Here is a 19,567-nt window from a genome sequence, read left to right on the forward strand (position 1 = left end):
ATAACCATCAATCTGTAGTAAATGAACGTATCGTTTTTCTGCTGTACCCGTCGTACCTTCTATAAATTCATGACTCCAATCAGGTCGGAGCTCAGTATAGTTTGAGGCTGCTAAATCGCAAAATGCTCCACAGGTCACAGCTTTTACTGGTCGTTGTCGGGTTCTGCCTGGTATGTCTATGTTGACTGTACACAGTCTAGTGCTGGCACGCGATGGAAAGCTAACGAGCTTTGCTCACAAATCTATTAACAGAACGCAGCCGCTTCAGGGGATGTCGACTGCAGCAAGCGGCCGAAGTTTGTCGATCCGAAGACATGTTGCCCCATGCCGGATCTCATCACCGCGGAGCTCAAGGAGAAGTGCAAGGCGTCCGATGTGACACCTCCACCAAGGCCCACCGATGCTAGCGGTTCGTTCGAGAGCAAACGTCGTCACCACCATCCCCATCCACCACCGGTAAGCATCCAAACTTCCCACAGGGGACACCCAACTAATTGGATTGAAAACCTTTCAGTGCCTGATGGAGTGCATCTTCAATGAGACGGGCATCTATCAGAACCGGCTTCTGGACGAGAGCAAGCTCGAGGCCTACGTCACGGTGGTGTTTGCAGACAGCACTGATCTCCAGAATGTTGCCACGCAGGCGTTCGTCACCTGTGCCGAGAAGATAGTCGATTTCGAGGCCAAGCTGAGTGCCGAGCAGCGTCCACGCCCCTCTCTGCCGCCGGGCATGCCCACTTGCTCCCACGATGCCGGCCACCTGATGGGCTGTGTGTTCAAGAATCTGATGAAAAACTGCCCCGACTCCATTAGGAACGATGCCCAAGAGTGCACCGATATGCGCGAGTTCTTTACCAACTGCAAGGGACCTCGCGGTGGTCCACCATTGTCCTCCGAGAAGGTCTAGACTCTCAGGCAAGGCAGGACACCTAATGTCCTCCACCCAACAATTATTTTAGGGCACGCGACCCAATAAATTTTAAAGCTCAACCAGTTCCACGGCTTCCGCTGGGGGCATCCTTTGTGCCACTTATCGCAATGTTGCACGTCTGGGCGCGCAATGAATCAGAAAATTAGATTTCCTCAAAGCAATTGCTTGTAGCGCGCGCATGTGCGAGGCGGAGGCGAACCACTGTATCCGTGTGGGCTGCTGGGCAAAGGATTCATTCAAGTTGCGTCCGGTGGCGGGTAAAGAACATGGAGAAGGAGCTGGAACAGTTCTTGGGAGATTGCCGCAGGCAGCAGTTCAGTGCCAAGGAAATGCACACCATATGCCAACCTCTGATCTGGCAGATACGTCGGGCCAAAGCGATGCGATGGCTGCGCCTCTTGCTGCCCCTTTTGGTGGTTTATCTGCTTTGGCAGTACTGCGATGCCTTTGCCTGGTGGCTGAGCGCTGTCGGCAGGCTGCTGCTTGTCCAGCTGCTGCCCTACTGGGACTGGACACCACACTACCAAGGAAAGTGCCTCATACCGCAAGGCGAGCAGCGTGTGGCGGAGCAGGGTCCAGCTCTGGGCAGACATGAGACTCTGTGGGAGAACTGCGTACTCTGCGAGTCGCTGGGTGAGCTCTGGGAGGGGAAAACGAAGCTTTAAGTCTCATCCTTCTCATTCCCTTTTAGAGGGCATAGCCACCACATCCAATGTCAGCTACTCCATGCTGGAGTCGCAGTTCCTGGAGCGCGGCCTACCCGTCATTGTCACCGATGTCGATCTGGAAGCGGATCTGGACAGCCTGCTGTGGCTCATAGGTGAATCAGCGCCAGAGATGATCTCCAGCGAGCCCTGCGACGTGTCCAGCAATCTGCTGCTGAGGAAGCTTTTCAGCATGGATGCAGCTCTGCAGAAGATTCGCTCACTCCAGGCCCAACCATCTACTCGTTGGCATCTGCAGCTGCGCAACTGCCAGCGGAGGGCGGTGAAGGCCTCGAGGCTCTATCTGAAGCGGCCCTACTTCTACCCGCTGCACCTGGAACCCTACTACTCCAGCTGGCTGCTGATAGCCCACCAGCAGGAACGACCGCAGACGGAGATCGATGTGCGAGGCTTGATCTTTGTGCAGCAGCTAAGCGGACACTTTGAGCTGGTGCTTCGACCCAAGAATCCGTGCGACGATGGACTATGTCCAAGTCTAAGGATGCGCCTCAACGCAGGCGAGGCTTTGGTCTTCTCCACCGACTTGTGGCTGCTCAGCTATGGCCTGCAAAAGCCCAACCCAAAGCAGAGTTCCATTGCCAGCATATTCGAGGTTGATTGGCAGTTGTAGATCGAAATTGGGTTTAGTTTTAAAGTTTTAGATGCTCAACTGTTGAATAGCTGGAATATAGTTTGCCGAAATTGTATTTACACATGACCAGGATACACTCAGAAGGAGGCTACACATCAATTCAATTAAAGATACACAACTACAGGGGGGAAGAAATAGGGATCTAAGCACGTCGGCACTTGGCTTCGACGAGCTTTTGCAGGGTGCCCGTCAGACTGTTTATGGCATCGATTTTCATCCGCTCGATACGCTCCTGCTGCACCATGGACATCTTCTGGATCTGCACCTGCTCCCGCTGCAGACTGCGCTGCAGATCAATCTTCTCACGCTCCACATCCAGCTTGCGCTCGAAGTAGTCCTTCCACCAGATATCGTCCGTCAGTGGCTGGCCCTGTGACGGAGCCATGTCAAAAATCTTTCCGTTGGTGGCCTCCAGCTGCTGGCTGCTGTCGTTGGTGCGTTCCGCTTCGGCGGCCTGCTCCTGGTCCGCATCGTACTCGAGCTTCGGCTGACGCACCTCGGACAGACTGTTGCTGCTGTCCTCGTCGAATTCGTCGTTGGACTTGCTATCCTGATTCATTTGCTCCTGCAGCAGCACCTGATCCACGGGCGTAATGTACGGTTGTCCCTCCTTCAGGAGCGTGATCTGTGGGGTTCCAGGCTTTGTCTGGAACTGCACTGGAAGTTCCGCTTGCGGCTGATGCTGCAGTTGCATCTGTAACTGTTGTTGTGGTTGCTGTTGCAAAAGTGGCTGCTGATCCTGCTGGTTCGTTTGCTGTACCTGTGTCTGCTGTGGCTGTGGTGCCGGATTCGACTGCGACATGTCGGCCTTCTTGCCCTGCAAGTACTTGAACATCTCCTCGAAGAACTCCCAGTGGACATAGCCAGACACATACTTCTTGGTCAGATTCTTATTGTACGTGATGAGGATGTTGTGCCACTTCTTCTGCACCTTGGCCGCGCTGTAGCGGAATCCCAGACGCTGCAATTGGCGCGTGCAGTGCAGCCAGAGGGCTGTTCGCTTTTGCCTGTAAAGCCGGATATCAATATTAGCAAAAGATAACCTTTACCAATTACTGGAGTGGAGTGTGTACATACCTGCCCTCCGTGAAGTTGCCCTCCATGGGGCCGCGTATGTGGATGAGGGCTCGCGTTGCATCTGTGGTCCAGGCACGCTCGTATGGGCCACGCCCCAGGCTGTTGGCGCCGCCCGGCAGCTCGGCCTCCTCCAGCAGGCAGTCATCGTCCAGCTCGTCCAAGTCGGTGTCGCTGATTTGGTAGGCTGCAAGAGGAAACGGAAATGCAAACGGAAATGAAGAAATTACACCACTTCACGAAAAAAACAAAACAAAACAAATACTTGTTGCTTTTTTAACTAGATGGCAGCGCTGGCACTCTCTCGCTCAGCATCCTTCACCTTCCAGCTTCCACCTTCCACACACACACTCTCTCTCTCGCTATATCTTATTCTTTGTGTTTGCTTTATCTCTCTCTATGTGACCTTACCACCCACCACCAGCCCACATCCTAGCACGGGAATATGCTAGCTCTGGCTGATGGTGCTGCGGTTTAAGTACATCATAGCCGCAGCCTCGCCTCAGCCTCAACACAGACTCTTACCTCGCCTCGCCCACTTGCACATACAAACTTGCAAAGAAAGTTTCGAACTCTATATATAGTATATAGTGCACCGCTATTTACATAAAGTATGTATGTATTGTTGGCTGCTATTACTGGTATGAGGACTTACGTTCATTGTCGTCCATATTACTATTCCCATTGGATTGCACATTTGCGCCATTCAATTGTATTTGCGCCATTTTAGTTTGGTGTTGCTGTTGCCTGTATCACTATGCCACGATTTAAGTTTTCAACTTTTTACTCTGACGGCAGCCAGCCTTGGGTGGATTTTAGACCTTTCGCCTGTCGATAGTTTTCTGTTACTAACAGGACATTTGGCTGGCCGCAGCTTCCAGGCAAAAATTTGGAAATTCGCCTCTGCGCCTACTCTCTGTCTCTCTCTGCCTCGCGCTTCGTCATGGGGCCCGTATGGCCTCTCTCTCGCCAGCTCAGATCTGTGGTGTGGAAGCTGCAGCTAGAGAAACAGCATAGTGTGCGGCGTGCGAGTATCTAGACCAGCGCTGGACTGTGGGTTGGTGGGTCGTGGGAGGTTCAGCATCTGCGCACTCTGCACACCTTGGCAGGTCTTTAAGCAGCAGCAGCCAGCAGCCACCCTGTTTACGTGAAGATAAGATGGAATGTCTAACAAAAATATTTCTAGAGAGGTTATTCCATTCTAGTACCTATTGAATTGCTAATTACACTCTAAAACATTTACATCCATGGCATGGAAAAATGTTCATTCTTCATGGCAACAGCTATTTTATTTCAGTTATTCTTTTCTAGTGCCTACTGTATCATAAATTTTTCTCTTTTCAAACTGTAACGAGCATTTCATCATGACAGCGTGACAGCACTCATATCGATATATCGATAGCTGGGCGTAGCTGTCTGGCAGCGCGCCTGCTGCCAGGTGGCAGCACGCAAAGCCGCGAATTCGCGCGTGGAAATTCTTGTTTTGTTTACAATCTTATAATTTAGGTGTTAGGCGAGAACAAAGACAATGCCCATCGTGGAGAAGTATGTCATGTAAGTACTAGCAACCCTCTTGTGTCGGATCAAATGTAATAATGCCGCTGTCGCCTGCAGCAAAGACTGGAAGCGCCTGTGGCAAATGGTGTCGGGCATCCACCATGAAACTCCACGGGCAATGGTGCGGGAGGAGCTGATGAGTGTGTGCAGTGAACTACAAGCCGGCGTACTGCAGTTCAAGCCCAAGAGCGCATCCGACGTCCAGCTGGAGGCTCTTCTGAGAGACAAGAAGCAGGAGAAGCTGCTGTCGTTCACAGAGCGCCTGCAGGATCTGCTCAACATCGAGTCGGCACAGTGCTGGGAAATATTATGCTACTATCTGACCCAAGAGTACCGCGGCTCCGCCAGTCTGCTGACGCAGCTGATATCCACAGAGACATCTATGGCCAAGCTACTTGCGGATATTGGACACTACTACTCCCTGGAGCGCATGATCGTGCTGAAGATTGTGAAGAACCTGATCGTGTTCTACAATGTGCCCAACCACCCGTACCACAAGGAGTACCGCGAAGTGGTGGACAAGCTGACGCTGACTCGCCTGCGGGACTCGTACCTCGATCAGCTGGAGAGTCTGATCGATGAGCAGCCACCGCGAAAGCTGGCAGCGGGCGAATGCTTCTACTCCACCGACAGTCTGAAGGCTTGGTCCGAGCGAAACTCGCGCGAGATTAAGGAAGTTCTGCATATCCTCCTGCTGATGACCGAGCACCTGCCGATGGGGCTGGAGCAGATCAAGAGGCTCTTTTCGGTGTTCAAGCAGCACTCTTTCGGTCGCACGCACAGGACCCTGGACGAGGGCAATGCCTACCATCAACAATTGAGGCGGAGCCTCACCTACTCGGAGATGGCGCTGCTACTGAGATGCCTGGACTTCGAGGAGCCCCGCGAACACAGCGAACTCATTGAGCAACTGGTCGAGTGTCTCGATGTGGACATAACCAGCATGTACCACCGGCAGGAGCACGGACCGCTGCTGCTATTCTGGATGCTCATGCGTTTGCGTGGCACCAACGACGCCGATGATGCCTCCAGTTTGCTCCGTTGCCGACATCTGGGCAAGCGCGCCGTGGATCTCAAATGCTTTGTCGAGCTCCACTCGATTGTCACACATCCAATGTTCTCGGACGACAGTCTGCTCTCTCGGATTGTGCGCAAGACCGTCTACAACCAGGTGGGATACATGTGCGACCTCTTCGACGGTGACGGCAGCTGTGCCCGCTACGAGGGCATCTACGAGTTGCTATACGAGCTCCTGTCCTGGCCGCAGCTGGCCAAGGATTTCTGCAGTCGTGAAGGTTCGTATTCGAAGTGAATTTCGAGGATTTTGTTAATTAAATGAACCCTTCGCTTGCAGAGACTGGTGCGCGTTCGCTCTACACAACTCTTTTGGAGAACTTTCCCCTGGACTTTACGAATCTGGCCAAGCTGGGACAGGCACTGACCAAAGGCGGACAGCGCAACTATGTAAGACATGCGAGCAGTGGTTTAGTTTATCAATTCTATAAATATTTGTATATTTAGATCAAGAAGCAGCTGGAGTCTTTGCCCATACTGGCGCTCATGTACGACGAGAGGGAGCACAAACTGAATGAAGTGGGCACGGATGACTTTGAGCTGACGGCCAGCGTGCGTCCGTATCCGCGCATAGACTTCACCATACCCGCGGGCACCAGCTGCACGGCCGTGCAACATCCCACGGGCTGCTACATGCACTTCCGCACGCAAGTTAATTTCTTTGACTCGCTGCACCACGAGATGAACTGCCTGCTGAAGGAGACGGGCCATTTGCACGGCGATTTCGAGACCAACGATCGCATTCGTCGCGTGGAGACGGGTCTGAAGTTCCTCGAGTGCGCCGTGCAGTGCACGCAATCGGTTGCGGGCATCAGTGCCGAGATGGTGCATCCCACCGAGATGTGCATCGATCTGCTGAACAAATTCAAGACGGTGCAGTGCCCCCCCGTGGGGCTGTTGTCCACATGCCTCAAAGTTTGCACGGCGCTGCTGCCGCTGGTGGACGAAGAGATATTCGCGCGCGTCAGCAATTTGGGCATTCTGCCCAGCATTTCGGATGGTTCGGTGGCTGACTACAAGCTCTATGCCAGTGGCAGTGCCGCCTGCTTTCAGGCGCGCTTTCTCGGCTGCATCATAGACAATGTGGAGAAGAAGCTCGAGCGCTACGACTTTCTGCTCGCCTACCTCGCCTTCCTGCGCACCTACACGAAGCTCAAACGCAATCGCTACCTGCAGGTCGAGCTGCCCGGCCTGATCTTCGTGCTGCACGACGTCTTTCCCCACGTGCATGCCTGGCACTTTCGGTCGGATCAAGACAAGAACAAGATCTACTTTGAGATTCTCAGCTACATCTGCGACATACTCGACCTCGTCAGCACCGGCAGTGCGCCGCGCAGCGAGGACCGTGAGCTCCTCCTGAAGGTGTGCATCTACTCGCTGCTGAATCTGGAAAACGGAATGATTCTGCTCAGGTGAGCTTATCCTTTGATTTCAAACTGAATTTGACTTTATTTACTCTCTAATTTTGGTTAGGTTTGTGGGCGTGGGCAATTCGTATTTGCAGAACTCCATGGAGCTGGAGACGAACTGGATGCAGCAGCAGCCGCAGGGCATCATGATGCTGGTGCGTCTCTCGATGCGCATTCTGATGCAGCTGTTGCGGCTGAAGGGCACGGTGTATGGGGACCACGAATCACTCTCTCCGCTGGAGGCCTTGATATACACACAGCCGAAGCAGCGGGACACGCTGCGCATCATTCCAACGGTGTGCAGTTATATGAGCAACATCTTTGACAGATTGCTGCCCATCCTGTCGTGCCGCCTGCTGAAGCGCATTGCCTTGGAGTTCAACATGTCCCTGCTGGCCTGCCTCGACATGGAGCCCGACCAGATCCGGCTGACCTTCATACAGAAGCTGCCGGACGAGCTGGAGAGCGACTCGATCAAGATAGCCATTCTGGAGCTGGTGGATGCCTGCATAGCCAAGCAGCCGGGCGTGACCGAGGCCTTCTTCAAAGTCAACTACGGCCAGGACAAGAGCTCGCGCTCGTTCTTCGGCAAGGAGTGCCAGCCGACCATTGGCGAGAGCATCGTCACCTACATGCGGGAGTTCCTCGATGCCCTCGAGCAGGAGCCACTCACCATACAGCAGGCGCTGCCCCGCAAGATCATGAACATCATCCACTCGCTGTGGAAGCACAACCTCCAGATGCTGGTCAGCGATCTGCTGACGCAGTCGAAGTTCTGGCAAAAGCTCTGCTCGCCGCTCCTCGGTCAGTTTGAGCCGAACATCCGCGTCTACACGCAGATCCTCAACATCGTGTCCATCGAAGTCTACACGTGCAACGGGGAGAATGCCGCCCTCAAGGAAGTGCTGACCAAGTTCTTTGAGATCAAACACTTTGGGCAGTGGCTCAAGTATGTCTTTGACATACCCAAGGCTCCCGCCGTTGTCACCTCGAGCTCCGACGAGCTGCCGGACTGGATTTGCTGCCTGCAGGCGTTCAAGGATCTGATTGTCATAATGCTGAAAAAACAGCCGAAGCTCATGAGCATCCCGGAGCCACAGTTCAAGCTGATGTCCAAAAAGTGCCTGACCGTGCTGGTCGATCGCTCGCATTACCTCGAGGACATGCGTCCGTTTATAATGCTGGCAGAGCTTTATGTGTTCATTCTGCTGAAGCTGAATCACTCGTACACGAACAGCGACAAGGAGGACGAAGAGCTGATGGAGCAATTGCTGCAGCTGATGAGCCGCATCTGCTCCTGCTACGAGGACCTGCACGTGCGCGCCAAGGAGGCCTGTCTGGCCATCATCACCAAGAGCGCTCACCTCTACACGCGTCTGCTCATCCGCGACTCATCCATATCGTTGGGTTTCCTCAACTCTGTGGTCAGCATCATCTGCGCGGAGCTGCAGAGCATGGAGAACTCGGTCAGTCTGGACAGGCGGCAGTCGGTGGAGAGTACGGAGAGTACGGGATCCACAAACTCTTTGATTCTGTGCCTCAACCTGCTCAAGACCGTCGCCACGACATTTCACAGCGAAGGACCCGGCAACTGGGATCTGCCCTTTGTGTCCGTCCGCCTGTTCCAACGTCTTCTGCGCTGCATCGGCCACACGCTGCCGCTGCACAACAAGCATGTGCTCACCGTTCACCTGCTGGACGTCCTCATCGTATTCGCCAAGAGCCATTGCTCCGTGGAGTTTCTGCACTGCGACATCGGTGAGTACTTGTGGCTGAGCCTGCAGCCGCCCCGCGAACTCGTCCAGGCCAAATACGAGTTCAACAAGCCCACGGCGGATGCCGAAAGCTGGACCCCCGAGCACTGGTGGCCTGTCTACGCCCGGGGCATTGAGCTTGTGAATATAATCTACGAGAAACACAAGGGTTGCTTTCTGAAAACTGCCCTACAATTTGTGGGCATACACGAGGTGTATCTGGTGGATGCCATGCTGCTGAGCAAGCAGTCACTGGAGCCGGCTGCCATGCAGCTGATCAAGGCCACCGTCTCACTGGTGGCCAGCCTGACGGAGCACCACAAAGAGTGGGCACAGGAGCACAAAACGTCGCTCATGAATATAATGGTGAGCAGAGTGTGCCGCATTGGGTTAACGACTTGACCTTGACCCATCTTATCTTCTGTCCTTGTAGCGTGCAATGCAGAGCCTGCTGTGCCACGTCTCCACCCTGTTCCACCAGCAGCGCAATCTGAAGTGTCTACTGGCCGGCAGACACTGCCAACTGGAGATCATACGCAGCACCGCAGCGATTGTCATTGACGATGACCTCATCTCCGCCTGCAACAAGTGAGTTGTGACTGTCTTGTGGATAATGTGGATATATTTTTGGTACACCCACAGCCTCACGGACATCATCATCTACTGTGTAAAGTCGCTGCTCCAGTTCAGCCCCGATTTGATGGAACTAATCTGCTCCAGCGTCTACGAGCCGTACAAATGGTCACCGCTGCTCGACGTGAAGTTCGGAGCACCCAAGCTGAGCGAGGAAAATGTAACGCTCACCTTTAGCATGATCCTCAACCTGGTCAGCATTTATGTGAAGGCTCTCAATATGGTATGCTGCCTGCCCTGTCCGTTTGCGCATAAATCACTAATCTCTTTGAATCCACAGCAAAATCATGGCTTCAGCGAGGTGCCCCTTAACATTCTGCCCAATGTCAGCCAGGAGGTTGGCGAGGCGTCGGACATGGAGAGTGCATCAATGCTGCAGACCAACCGCACCTTCTCCAAGACCATGTCGAGCACCTCCATTGTATCCGCCAGCTGTCCCGCCAGCGAGCTGCTCTCGAACATGGACAGCCACCTCTGCCTGCTGGCCCTGGAGCACTTGCTCATGTTTGTGGCGTCGCAGGGCATTTACATGATTCGCTCCGCAGAGCTGGAGCCGCGCTGGAAGCAGGTTGTGCGGCGGGACATCAGCAACGAACTCCTCTGCTTCCATGAGTTTGTGCGCCGCAAGGTGATCGTCGACAGCCGCGACTCGCGTTCCCCCTGGCTGCGACGCAAACACGGGCTCTTCAAGCTGAGCTTCCTGGATCCCACTCGGAGCTCCAGCTCCCCCAGCAGCCGTAGCACCGATGTAGTACGCCGCACCAGCACCGCGCCAGCCAACGAGCTGCGGGTGAATGTGGTCCGACGGCTGCATCTCCAGCAACAGCATCGCACACCGGCTGCTGGCACGAATAACTTTGATATGACGCGCGAGCTGAGTCCCATTCCAGCGGGACACGGTCCGACTGGAGCCCAGCACTTGGCCACTTCGTCCACCCCGCGATTGGGCATCGACGGCAGCTCCAATGATGGCTCGGGGGAGTTGGGCAGCAGGAAGCGCCTGTATCCGGGTGAACAATTGGATGAACTGTCGGCCCTGGAAGTGCAGTACTTTCCCCCTCCGACGGAGCCCGGCTTCGGCGAGCAGTCCCAAGTGCAGTTGGTGGAGGAGGACTACCTCAAGCTAATGTCGTTGCTCTTCACTGTGATACCGACCACTGAATGAGCCATCCCTCCATCGTTGCTTCTGTTTCTCGAGTACTTCTGCAAGTTTCAATAAAGTTTCCACACAGTCACACATCGAATTCACACAAGTATGCGAGTGACGTCATCGTGGGCCATGACAAATGCCAAACGTAGACGACGAGCCCCCGGCAACGTCATTGTTGGGTAGGAGAACACAACGAACACGTGCTAACAATGTGGGAGGCACACACCGAAAGCGAGAGAGAGAGAGGAGAGCGAGCCAGCTGGAAGTTTACCTCTCTTGTTGGTAGCTCTTGTACCCGGTTAGACCTCTCTCGTGTTTCCGCCTGCCGTTGCTGTTGCTGCCGCTGCTTCTGCTGTGTGCCGGTGGCAGCGGCGGACTGTGGCTGATTAAAAGTTTTGGGCAGCTGGTTGTGTTGGGCTTTTTAGTACCTTTCGAGTCGCCCAAAGAGAACGAACGCATGTGCAGAAGCGGACACGCACAGAGCAGAGCACATTATCCAGAAATCACGCGTACAAAAGAAAGGTTTATAAAAGACTGACGCAGCCACCGTTTTGGGTTCGGGCTGATTGAATTGGCATTGCGAAAGTGCAGACAAAAAAGAGCAATAAGTGATTGTGATAATGTTCAAAGGTGTACCCACGCTAGCAAGCCAGAATCTTCGCTTCCTGAGGAGCCACACGGAGCAGGCCGCCCTGGGCCTGGCGAAACGCTCAAAGGCGTCGTCTGCGAAACTGGCCGTGGAAGATTCGACCGATGTCCAAGCTCCTGGGGAGCCGAATCTCTTGAATCGTGTCAAGTTTGGCCATACGGGACAGCAGGTGAAGCAGAAAATCGCCACTGAGGTGAGTCCGATGCGAACAGCTGATGAGGAGGAGGGATGAAGTCTCGCATTTTTGGGCCATGAATCGCGTTTCTATTGATTTTTCATGCGGTGGCACAGCTGAAGTGCAAATCCCAAAGAATCCCCTTGGTGCGCAGTTTCCCAGCAGTAAAGCAAACAATTTGCACACGTCCAAGAATAGATTTTTATGGAAATTAAGAAAAACAGTATGTCTGTATGCCAGACGTACTATGAGCATGCAATGGACTCTGTGCTCCAGTCTGGCCTGGAAGTTCTTTCATTACGAAGACAGAACTGACAGCGCCGTATTCCTGGTAGCTGGCAATAAAGATAGCGCCCTGTCGGCGGGATTTAGTTTAATTAGATAACCGTGAACCACGCCGCACCATGATTGGCGCAATCTCTCTGCTAGATAAAAAGCCCAGCCCATTCACCCGCACGCCCACAGTGATAACTTTTCTTTTGGTATCTTATCACGTGAATCGGTCTGGACAAAAAGAAAATTGTGAAATTGTCGTGACGATTTCTGATTACGCGCTAATCAGGTGCAAATCAAGTGACACACAGAAACTACTGGTCCTTACTTCCTTCTTTCATTCATTAATTTATTTAGCAACCAGTTCTGTAGCACCTAAAAATTTGGGAGTTGTCAACAAACCAATTAAAATGTCAGACGCCAGACGACGGGGCTCGGTCCCAGACGCTGACCGAGACATTGGAAACTGATTGGGAATATTCATTTTGTATAGCCGCAGTAAATCTGCTTTAAATTAATCTTTCACGCTCTCTATCGGAAATCTTTGGTGCGGTACACACACATGAATCACTTATTCCATTCCCCACAGACTCTCAGCGTGTCAAAATCACGCGAAAGTGTCAACCAAAAATAATTTAAATAAACGTGAGCGCAGCATGGCAACCGAAGAACAAACAAATTGGACTTTAGCAGGTATTCTGGTCGGAATTATCTGTTGTACTCTTAGTGCAAACGATATGCTTGAGAAGCAGCAGGTGCTAGTTATCCAACAAGCAATTTCTGAATAGACAAGATAAGGTTTGGAATCACTGGCTTTAGTAGCAGCGATTTATTGCAACTTTTATGGCAGTAATAATGCGATTGGCATGATTTTCGGTAGATTGTTTGAAAAAAGCCCCAACCAACTGTGAGACAGTAACGGTACGAGTACGGTCGTGAGAGAAGATCTCTCTCACTGTTCTCTTTCATCTTATTCCATCACTAACGGTGCTGCTGACGCCGCCGCGCTGATCGTTTTGTGCATGTTTCGACATGTCGTTGCCATGGAAGAAACGAACACTCACACACACACGCACACAACGAAACGCACATAGAATTATTCGCGTGTGTATATACTAAAAATTCAGCTGACACAACAACAAGGAACCAAGCCCCTTCGCCACTCACTCGCTCACATGGTTTCTTCGCCTTAGAAAGAGAGCACTGGACGTTCCGTTCTCGAATTTTCCCCCAATAATTTCGTTTCTCTTGTGTTCGTGTGGTTCTCTTTTGGCGCTTGAGCACTTCCGTGCAAATTGTGCGTCAAATATTTCGTCAACCTTCCGAATTTCATTTGGAAAGGTGTCAGTCAGGTACGTCCCACGCAAAAGGCGCCGCCGAGCCTCCCACCGCCACCTCCACCTCTGTCTCTGCGGTTCCGCTTGACCAAAACTTGTTTGCGAAATTCTTTATGAAATTATTATTTGTTATATTTTTATGCCGCATCTGCTGCTGCTGGCGTGTTCACATGACTTTCTTTCCGATCAATATTTAATAATGTATTCCTCACAAAGCAAGTGCGAAAACAGCTGCTCGTTAAGAACTGATTTGGCATGGAAATAATGGAAGGCAGGCAATGCCCTGCTGGGGTTTCACCTCTCTCTTGGGAATAGAAAGAATAGGAATGGAATTAGTTGATTTAAGGAATGTTTGAATCAAATTAATCAAGATATGGCGGGCTATCTTCCCCCCAGACAGTTGAAGGAGCGGAAGCGTCTGCTGATGTCATGCGCCTTTTGGGTTGGGTTGGGTAACCCAATGGGCATTAGTAGGAAGTATTTAGTTACATAGAAACTACAGTCCAACTTGAATTTAAGTGAATGTAAAGACAGTAGGCCAGGCTGTATCTTTAACTGCACAAATTATGGCGTAAATGGAATCATGAAATCAATAAGAACTGCAAGGAAACTGGTGCAAAGGATAGGCGATTCGACTCCAATTACACAAGTAAAGGTACTAAGCCATAATTAAATGTTTTCCGCAAAATAAAACCGAGTATATAAGCTGCTGGCTTATGGGTTGAGTCCGTTATTCAGCGTTCAACCCAGCAGCGGAATACACTAAAAATTGGCCTTAAATATGTTTGTACGTGTCGAACACTGTGAGATAACACGAAATACGTGACTCAGGGGACATTCCTAGCCGGAATGCACACCTCCACAGAAATTAAATGTGTTTTAATATATTTTCTTGGCTTTTTCAGAAGAAACTGCGCGCTCCGCCGCTCATGAATTTGGTTTTTGCCAATCGCAAGTTATCCTTCTATGACACCAGCTCCGGACGCAAGGAGGAGAATGCCAAACTGTAAGTAACCAGCAGAATCGAGTGCAACATTTGCCACTTATCACACTCCAGAGCACCCACCCAACCGAATGCATTCGGCACACACTAACAGTTAGAATCGCAAAATATTTACACCACTCATTCGCACTTGCTCTTTGGCTGTTGGCTGCTGTTGCTCCCACTCCTGCTCCCATCCATGCCACGTGGCTCAAATGAGTTGTGTCCACAGGCTCTGCGGATCAGCGGACACTCGGATACTGGGATACCAGGCCAGATTCCCCATTTATTTATAGATTTCTATTCATAGATGGCCAAATATTGTTTTCAAAAACTGCAGCCAGAAACAAAAACGAAAACAATTTACAGACGCAATTAGCAGAAAGAACGAAAAAGTCCACAGAAATGTGCCCTGCCCTGTTTTGCAATAACATTTCATGACTGCATTGAGTAAATAGAGTACACATTTTGTTGTCAATCTGTGCAGACATATTCACTCTTATTTTTTGGAGGTGCCCTTTGTTTAATGTGGAATACGGCCTGGAATTCGGGTACGGCCTGAATCTGTATCGCAGAATGCGCTAATTGCCGGCAATCGCGTGCGCATAAAAATAAATTAACATACGTTTATTAAACGAAGATAAAAATCGAAATTCGCTCAACTCTCTGGCATCCATGTGCCTGTGCGGACAGACAGACATATGAACATATAATGTTGGTGTAGCCGTTGCCCAAAACTATAAAACCATTGCCCGATCGCCGATTGCGCTCATTTCGTGAGTGACGGGCCACAAGTTTGTACAGAGAGCAGGAATCGTGGTATCGTAGCCAAACGGACAACAGACACAGATGAGCATGGGAGATCGCAGTTGGAGCCTGTTGCAGTATGCAACGGAGCAGGCGCCCATCCCAATGGACGGCTACACCGCCGAGGAGGCGGCCCAGTTCAAGGATGTCATTCGCCAGCGAATTGTCGATGATCTCAAGTCGATGACTGGCGAGGAACTAATCGAACTGGTCAAGGAAAATGCAGCCAAAGTGGTAGAGGAAAAGGCAGCCACACAGGCAACCCCCTCGACGCCCATTGATGGCGTGGCACGCGTACAGGACGATGCGGATCTGATCGATGCGGGCATCATAGCCGAAATGGTGGCGGGACTGTGCACCAAGAGCCAGAAGGAGACCTTCGTCAAGGTGATAACGAAGTATATCAGGTAAATGTGACTCACTGGAGACGTGCCCACCAGCAGCACCATAAGCTTTGGGCCTTATCAGCATGACGGAGGCGTCTCAAAGGTTCCTCAGCGTCATGTCCTCTTATCGTACCTGCCCAGAGCATAGCTGTATGTGCCGCAGACGGGCAAACCCCAGAGCCATTAAAATGCCATAAATCCTATAAAACACACAGCTAGACAGACTCTCGCGTGTGTGTGCAGAGTGTGTGTAGAAAAAAGGAGTTAATTAATTTATTTTATTGGCAATAACATGATTTAGAAATTAGCACCTCGCGGCTCGACTCTGCTCGACTCTCTGTGGTTTACTCTCCGCCCCTGTCCCTGCCACAACCTCCTGCTCCCTTGCAGCGCCGCTCCATCTAAGTGCTCCGAACAGACCCAACCGAAAGTCACACATTTCGATAATGTATAAAATGCCGGCGCGCTTACAGTTGTTCCCATTAAAGTTGCAACAGTTCAGCGTTCAAGTCAGGGCAAAAGCGAGTTCCAGCGCAACAGACACACTCGCAGTAAACAGATAAATAAATAGCTGCAAATAATACCAGTAAACGATAGCAATGGTGAAGAGCAAGGAAGTGGCTGAAGTGCTGCAGGAGCTGAAGCGCCAGAGCGAGGATGGGGAGGCGAGCAAGGAGCGCGAGGAGACGTACAGGCGCGGCAAAGAGCAGGAAACCACAGAGACGGCGGCCATCATCGAGGAGATCATCGAGGGCATCTCACTGCAGAATCGTCGCGGCACAATTGTCCGTACAATTTCCGCCATAATAAGGTAAAAATAGAGCCAACAGACAGCGAGGAACAGCGCCAGGGCCAGAGCAGGAACGCCAAAAGGTTGTCATAAAAATAGATAGTGCCAGCAAGCAGAACACACCCACACCCACCCAACCAACCCACTACAATCTCAGCCCCCACACCCACACCGACAGACACGAACAAACAATGAGCGTTGATTGACGCTCATTACAATTAACATATGGAAATCGATTCTATATCTACAATAACGATTACGCTCTGATCATCCTGTTTATCACTCCTTTTAGCAATCAGCGACGCCACTATTCGATGCGGCCGTGAGTAATCAAGTTTATTGTGCTCCCACTCCTCTTTCTACTAGTCCTGCGTAGATTTGACTCCTTCCTCCATCAAAATTAACGATAAAAAACCCAAACGATCAAAGCCGATCGCTCAATCAAGCTCTCAACTCGACCAAATTGAAGTTGATTGAAGTCTGCAGAACAAATATTAATTTAAGCAAATTGACAGTTCCAAAAATTAATCAATTATTGGCAAAAATCTATAAATACTCCAGACTGGATTCGTGCAGTTTGCGACCAGAGCCCCTGGCACGTTGCTGCATTAGCTGGGATGTCTGTGGGGAAATTAGCACCTGGTGTCCAGCGCCACAGCAGATCCCCCACACCAAATGGCATTTAGTAGTTGTAGCAAACGAATACCCTTTACTCTAGGGGTATATCCAGATTGGCACTTGCTTTTGCTTTGTCTTTGGTGCCCGAATCTGAAATATTGGATATCTTGGCGTCGTTTAGTTACATTTTGTGTATTTTTTGGTCGGAATTTTGCTTTGCTTTTCGACACACGCATGCTAAAAGTCGGAGATCCGTGCCTGCCGCTCAATTAGCGTGTGCCCTAAAATTCCAATTGCTTTCGGCATTTGCGGGGGTTACCATTCCATGCCGATGCGATGCCGCTAATTGTCCAACCGTTAACCGACTGTGTCTCTCTGTCTATCCGCACAGCCATCGGGAGCAGGAGCAGCGCAATGCGGAGGATGTGCTGTTCGATATGTTTGCCAGCGAGACGACCGGCCTGATCTCGATGGGCAAGTTCCTCAATGGCCTCAAGACCACCGGCATCAGGCGCAATGATCCACGTGTGCGCGAGCTGATGGACAACCTCAAGAAGGTGCACAAGCTGAACAACTACGAGACGGGATCCTCGGCGGAGACGCAGCACCTCAACCGAGAGACTTTCAAGGCGTAAGTGGACAATCGAAGAACTTCCTGCAACTTCCACTTATCCTCTGACTAATCACTAATCACTCCACAGCGTGGTGGCTCCCAATATCGTACTGATTGCCAAGGCATTCCGACAGCAGTTCATCATACCCGACTTCTCGAGCTTCGTCAAGGACATTGAGGAGATCTACAATCGCTGCAAGATCAACACCTCGGGCAAGATCGCCGACTACATTCCCCAGCTGACGCGCTACTGCCCCGAGTCGTGGGGCGTGAGCATTTGCACCGTCGACGGACAGCGCTTCTCCATCGGCGATGTGGAGGAACCGTTTACACTGCAAAGTTGCAGCAAGCCGCTTACCTATGCCATCGCCCTGGAGAAGCTCGGTCCGAAGGTGGTGCACTCCTACGTGGGCCAAGAGCCCAGCGGCAGGAACTTCAATGAGTTGGTCCTGGATCAGAATAGTAAGTGGAACTAGGGGGATCCCGTATCAATAATAATTGATTATTTCCCCCCACAGAGAAGCCACACAATCCCATGATCAATGCGGGCGCCATTCTCACCTGCTCGCTGATGAACGCGCTGGTCAAGCCAGACATGACCTCTGCCGAAATCTTTGACTACACCATGTCGTGGTTCAAGCGTTTGTCCGGCGGCGAGTACATTGGCTTCAACAACGCCGTGTTCCTGTCGGAGCGCGAGGCGGCTGATCGCAACTACGCCCTGGGATTCTACATGCGGGAGAACAAGTGCTTCCCGAAGCGCACCAACCTGAAGGAGGTGATGGACTACTACTTCCAGTGCTGCGCCATGGAGACCAACTGCGAGGCCATGTCCGTGATCGCGGCCAGCATGGCCAACGGCGGCATTTGCCCCACCACCGAGGAGAAGGTCTTCCGGCCGGAGGTCATCCGGGATGTGCTCTCGATCATGCACTCCTGCGGCACCTACGACTACTCGGGACAGTTCGCCTTCAAGGTGGGTCTGCCGGCCAAGTCTGGCGTCAGCGGCGGCATGATGCTGGTCATCCCCAACGTAATGGGCATCTTTGCCTGGTCGCCGCCACTCGACGACTTGGGCAACACCGTGCGCGGCCTGCAGTTCTGCGAGGAGCTGGTCAACACGTTCAATTTCCATCGCTACGACAACCTGAAGCACCTGTCCAACAAGAAGGATCCGCGCAAGCATCGCTACGAGACGAAGGGTCTGTCCATTGTCAATCTGCTCTTCTCGGCGGCCAGCGGCGATGTGACGGCCCTGCGCCGGCACCGACTCTCCGGCATGGACATCACCCTGGCGGACTACGATGGACGCACCGCCCTGCACTTGGCCTCCTCGGAGGGGCACCTGGAGTGCGTCAAGTTCCTGCTGGAGCAGTGCCACGTGCCGCACAATCCCAAGGATCGGTGGGGCAACCTGCCCGTCGATGAGGCCGAGAACTTTGGCCACTCGGACGTCGTCGAGTACCTCAAGGGCTGGGCCGAGAAGGCCGCGACAGCCCCCGAGTGCACACCGGAGGCGGTGACCACCAAAACCGAGGCGGATGAGGTCAGTTCAGTTCAAAGAGTGAAGCCAACTCCAGATAAAAACAATTCCAATCAAACATTTCAGGAGCTGTGCAGCACGAGCGACCTCGATCGCAGCCCCACCACCAGCCCCATTCCCACAGAGTGCGGCTCGGGCCTGTCCAGCCCGGCGCCCTCGGAGGCGGGCAGCACGGCGAGCATCGCCAGCGATGACAAGACCAAGCCGGGTCTCTAAACAGCCAGAGATGGTCCGCCACCCACCGGACTACCCGTAGAATCTCTCCTTCGCTCTCGATCGCCTGTGTCTAAATTATTTGCACAACCATTTAGTTCTTACGAAGCCTTAGCTTAGGGTTGCCCAAGCTGATTGGCGCCTAATTTAATTGTTAATAAACCAAAAACATCCCATTTAAGCCAGGTCCCCGCTGCAGCTCGAGCGGCATTGGTACTTACCATCGTTAGTTAGCGACATCTA

At 52.1% G+C, this 19,567-nt stretch overlaps 5 protein-coding genes across 13 annotated transcripts; 4 read left to right on the top strand and 1 right to left on the bottom strand.

Moving 5' to 3' along the window:
- The first annotated feature begins 60 nt into the window (after positions 1-60).
- Positions 61-991, top strand: LOC117890774 (general odorant-binding protein 67). The gene is made up of 3 exons (XM_034795844.1): positions 61-170; positions 253-456; positions 515-991. Exons 1-3 carry the CDS (start codon positions 123-125, stop codon positions 905-907), a joined length of 645 nt encoding a protein of 214 aa, XP_034651735.1. The 5' UTR covers positions 61-122; the 3' UTR covers positions 908-991.
- A 117-nt stretch (positions 992-1,108) lies between these two features.
- LOC117890758 lies at positions 1,109-2,270 on the top strand. Its single transcript, XM_034795819.1, has 2 exons — positions 1,109-1,564; positions 1,623-2,270. Exons 1-2 carry the CDS (start codon positions 1,198-1,200, stop codon positions 2,264-2,266), a joined length of 1,011 nt encoding a protein of 336 aa, XP_034651710.1. The 5' UTR covers positions 1,109-1,197; the 3' UTR covers positions 2,267-2,270.
- Positions 2,271-2,317: 47 nt separating this feature from the next.
- On the bottom strand, positions 2,318-4,202 carry LOC117890753. The gene is made up of 3 exons (XM_034795812.1): positions 4,017-4,202; positions 3,365-3,548; positions 2,318-3,294 (listed from the first exon to the last, which is right to left on the bottom strand). Exons 1-3 carry the CDS (start codon positions 4,084-4,086, stop codon positions 2,430-2,432), a joined length of 1,119 nt encoding a protein of 372 aa, XP_034651703.1. The 5' UTR covers positions 4,087-4,202; the 3' UTR covers positions 2,318-2,429.
- A 565-nt stretch (positions 4,203-4,767) lies between these two features.
- LOC117890691 (nucleoporin NUP188 homolog) lies at positions 4,768-11,032 on the top strand. Its single transcript, XM_034795683.1, has 8 exons — positions 4,768-4,915; positions 4,976-6,213; positions 6,273-6,382; positions 6,440-7,404; positions 7,466-9,521; positions 9,589-9,743; positions 9,798-10,011; positions 10,069-11,032. The coding sequence occupies exons 1-8, from the start codon at positions 4,890-4,892 to the stop codon at positions 10,951-10,953; spliced, it is 5,649 nt and encodes a 1,882-aa protein (XP_034651574.1). The 5' UTR covers positions 4,768-4,889; the 3' UTR covers positions 10,954-11,032.
- A 331-nt stretch (positions 11,033-11,363) lies between these two features.
- Positions 11,364-19,505, top strand: LOC117890710 (glutaminase liver isoform, mitochondrial). 9 transcript variants are annotated; one of them, XM_034795742.1, is made up of 7 exons: positions 11,366-11,780; positions 14,278-14,378; positions 16,630-16,659; positions 17,347-17,586; positions 17,657-18,030; positions 18,087-19,114; positions 19,178-19,505. In XM_034795742.1, the coding sequence occupies exons 1-7, from the start codon at positions 11,559-11,561 to the stop codon at positions 19,325-19,327; spliced, it is 2,145 nt and encodes a 714-aa protein (XP_034651633.1). In that variant the 5' UTR covers positions 11,366-11,558; the 3' UTR covers positions 19,328-19,505. The 9 variants fall into 9 exon arrangements, with proteins under 9 accessions (XP_034651631.1, XP_034651633.1, XP_034651634.1 ...); XM_034795746.1 differs by lacking the exon at positions 11,366-11,780 and adding an exon at positions 13,897-14,027; XM_034795743.1 differs by lacking the exon at positions 16,630-16,659.
- The last annotated feature ends 62 nt before the right edge of the window (positions 19,506-19,567 follow it).

The sequence above is a fragment of the Drosophila subobscura genome, chromosome E (assembly GCF_008121235.1).
Source record: "Drosophila subobscura isolate 14011-0131.10 chromosome E, UCBerk_Dsub_1.0, whole genome shotgun sequence".
NCBI classification, from domain to species: Eukaryota; Metazoa; Arthropoda; class Insecta; order Diptera; family Drosophilidae; genus Drosophila; species Drosophila subobscura.

What these genes read in the sequence shown, in the direction of transcription:
- LOC117890710 (XM_034795739.1), top strand. Translation starts at nt 15,204, where the DNA reads ATGAGCATGGGAGATCGCAGTTGGAGCCTGTTGCAGTATGCAACGGAG. An exon ending in CGCCACTATTCGATGCGGCC is followed by an intron (nt 16,660 to 17,346) that starts GTGAGTAATCAA and finishes CTATCCGCACAG; the next exon opens with CCATCGGGAGCAGGAGCAGC. An exon ending in AACCGAGAGACTTTCAAGGC is followed by an intron (nt 17,587 to 17,656) that starts GTAAGTGGACAA and finishes ATCACTCCACAG; the next exon opens with CGTGGTGGCTCCCAATATCG.
- LOC117890753 (XM_034795812.1), bottom strand. Translation starts at nt 4,086, where the DNA reads ATGGCGCAAATACAATTGAATGGCGCAAATGTGCAATCCAATGGGAAT. An exon ending in TAATATGGACGACAATGAAC is followed by an intron (nt 3,549 to 4,016) that starts GTAAGTCCTCAT and finishes TTCCTCTTGCAG; the next exon opens with CCTACCAAATCAGCGACACC. An exon ending in GGCAACTTCACGGAGGGCAG is followed by an intron (nt 3,295 to 3,364) that starts GTATGTACACAC and finishes CCGGCTTTACAG; the next exon opens with GCAAAAGCGAACAGCCCTCT.
- LOC117890691 (XM_034795683.1), top strand. Translation starts at nt 4,890, where the DNA reads ATGCCCATCGTGGAGAAGTATGTCAT. An exon ending in AACGGAATGATTCTGCTCAG is followed by an intron (nt 7,405 to 7,465) that starts GTGAGCTTATCC and finishes AATTTTGGTTAG; the next exon opens with GTTTGTGGGCGTGGGCAATT. An exon ending in CGTCGCTCATGAATATAATG is followed by an intron (nt 9,522 to 9,588) that starts GTGAGCAGAGTG and finishes CTGTCCTTGTAG; the next exon opens with CGTGCAATGCAGAGCCTGCT.
- LOC117890758 (XM_034795819.1), top strand. Translation starts at nt 1,198, where the DNA reads ATGGAGAAGGAGCTGGAACAGTTCTTGGGAGATTGCCGCAGGCAGCAG. An exon ending in CGTACTCTGCGAGTCGCTGG is followed by an intron (nt 1,565 to 1,622) that starts GTGAGCTCTGGG and finishes ATTCCCTTTTAG; the next exon opens with AGGGCATAGCCACCACATCC.
- LOC117890774 (XM_034795844.1), top strand. Translation starts at nt 123, where the DNA reads ATGCTCCACAGGTCACAGCTTTTACTGGTCGTTGTCGGGTTCTGCCTG. An exon ending in TCGTTGTCGGGTTCTGCCTG is followed by an intron (nt 171 to 252) that starts GTATGTCTATGT and finishes ATCTATTAACAG; the next exon opens with AACGCAGCCGCTTCAGGGGA. An exon ending in ACCATCCCCATCCACCACCG is followed by an intron (nt 457 to 514) that starts GTAAGCATCCAA and finishes AAAACCTTTCAG; the next exon opens with TGCCTGATGGAGTGCATCTT.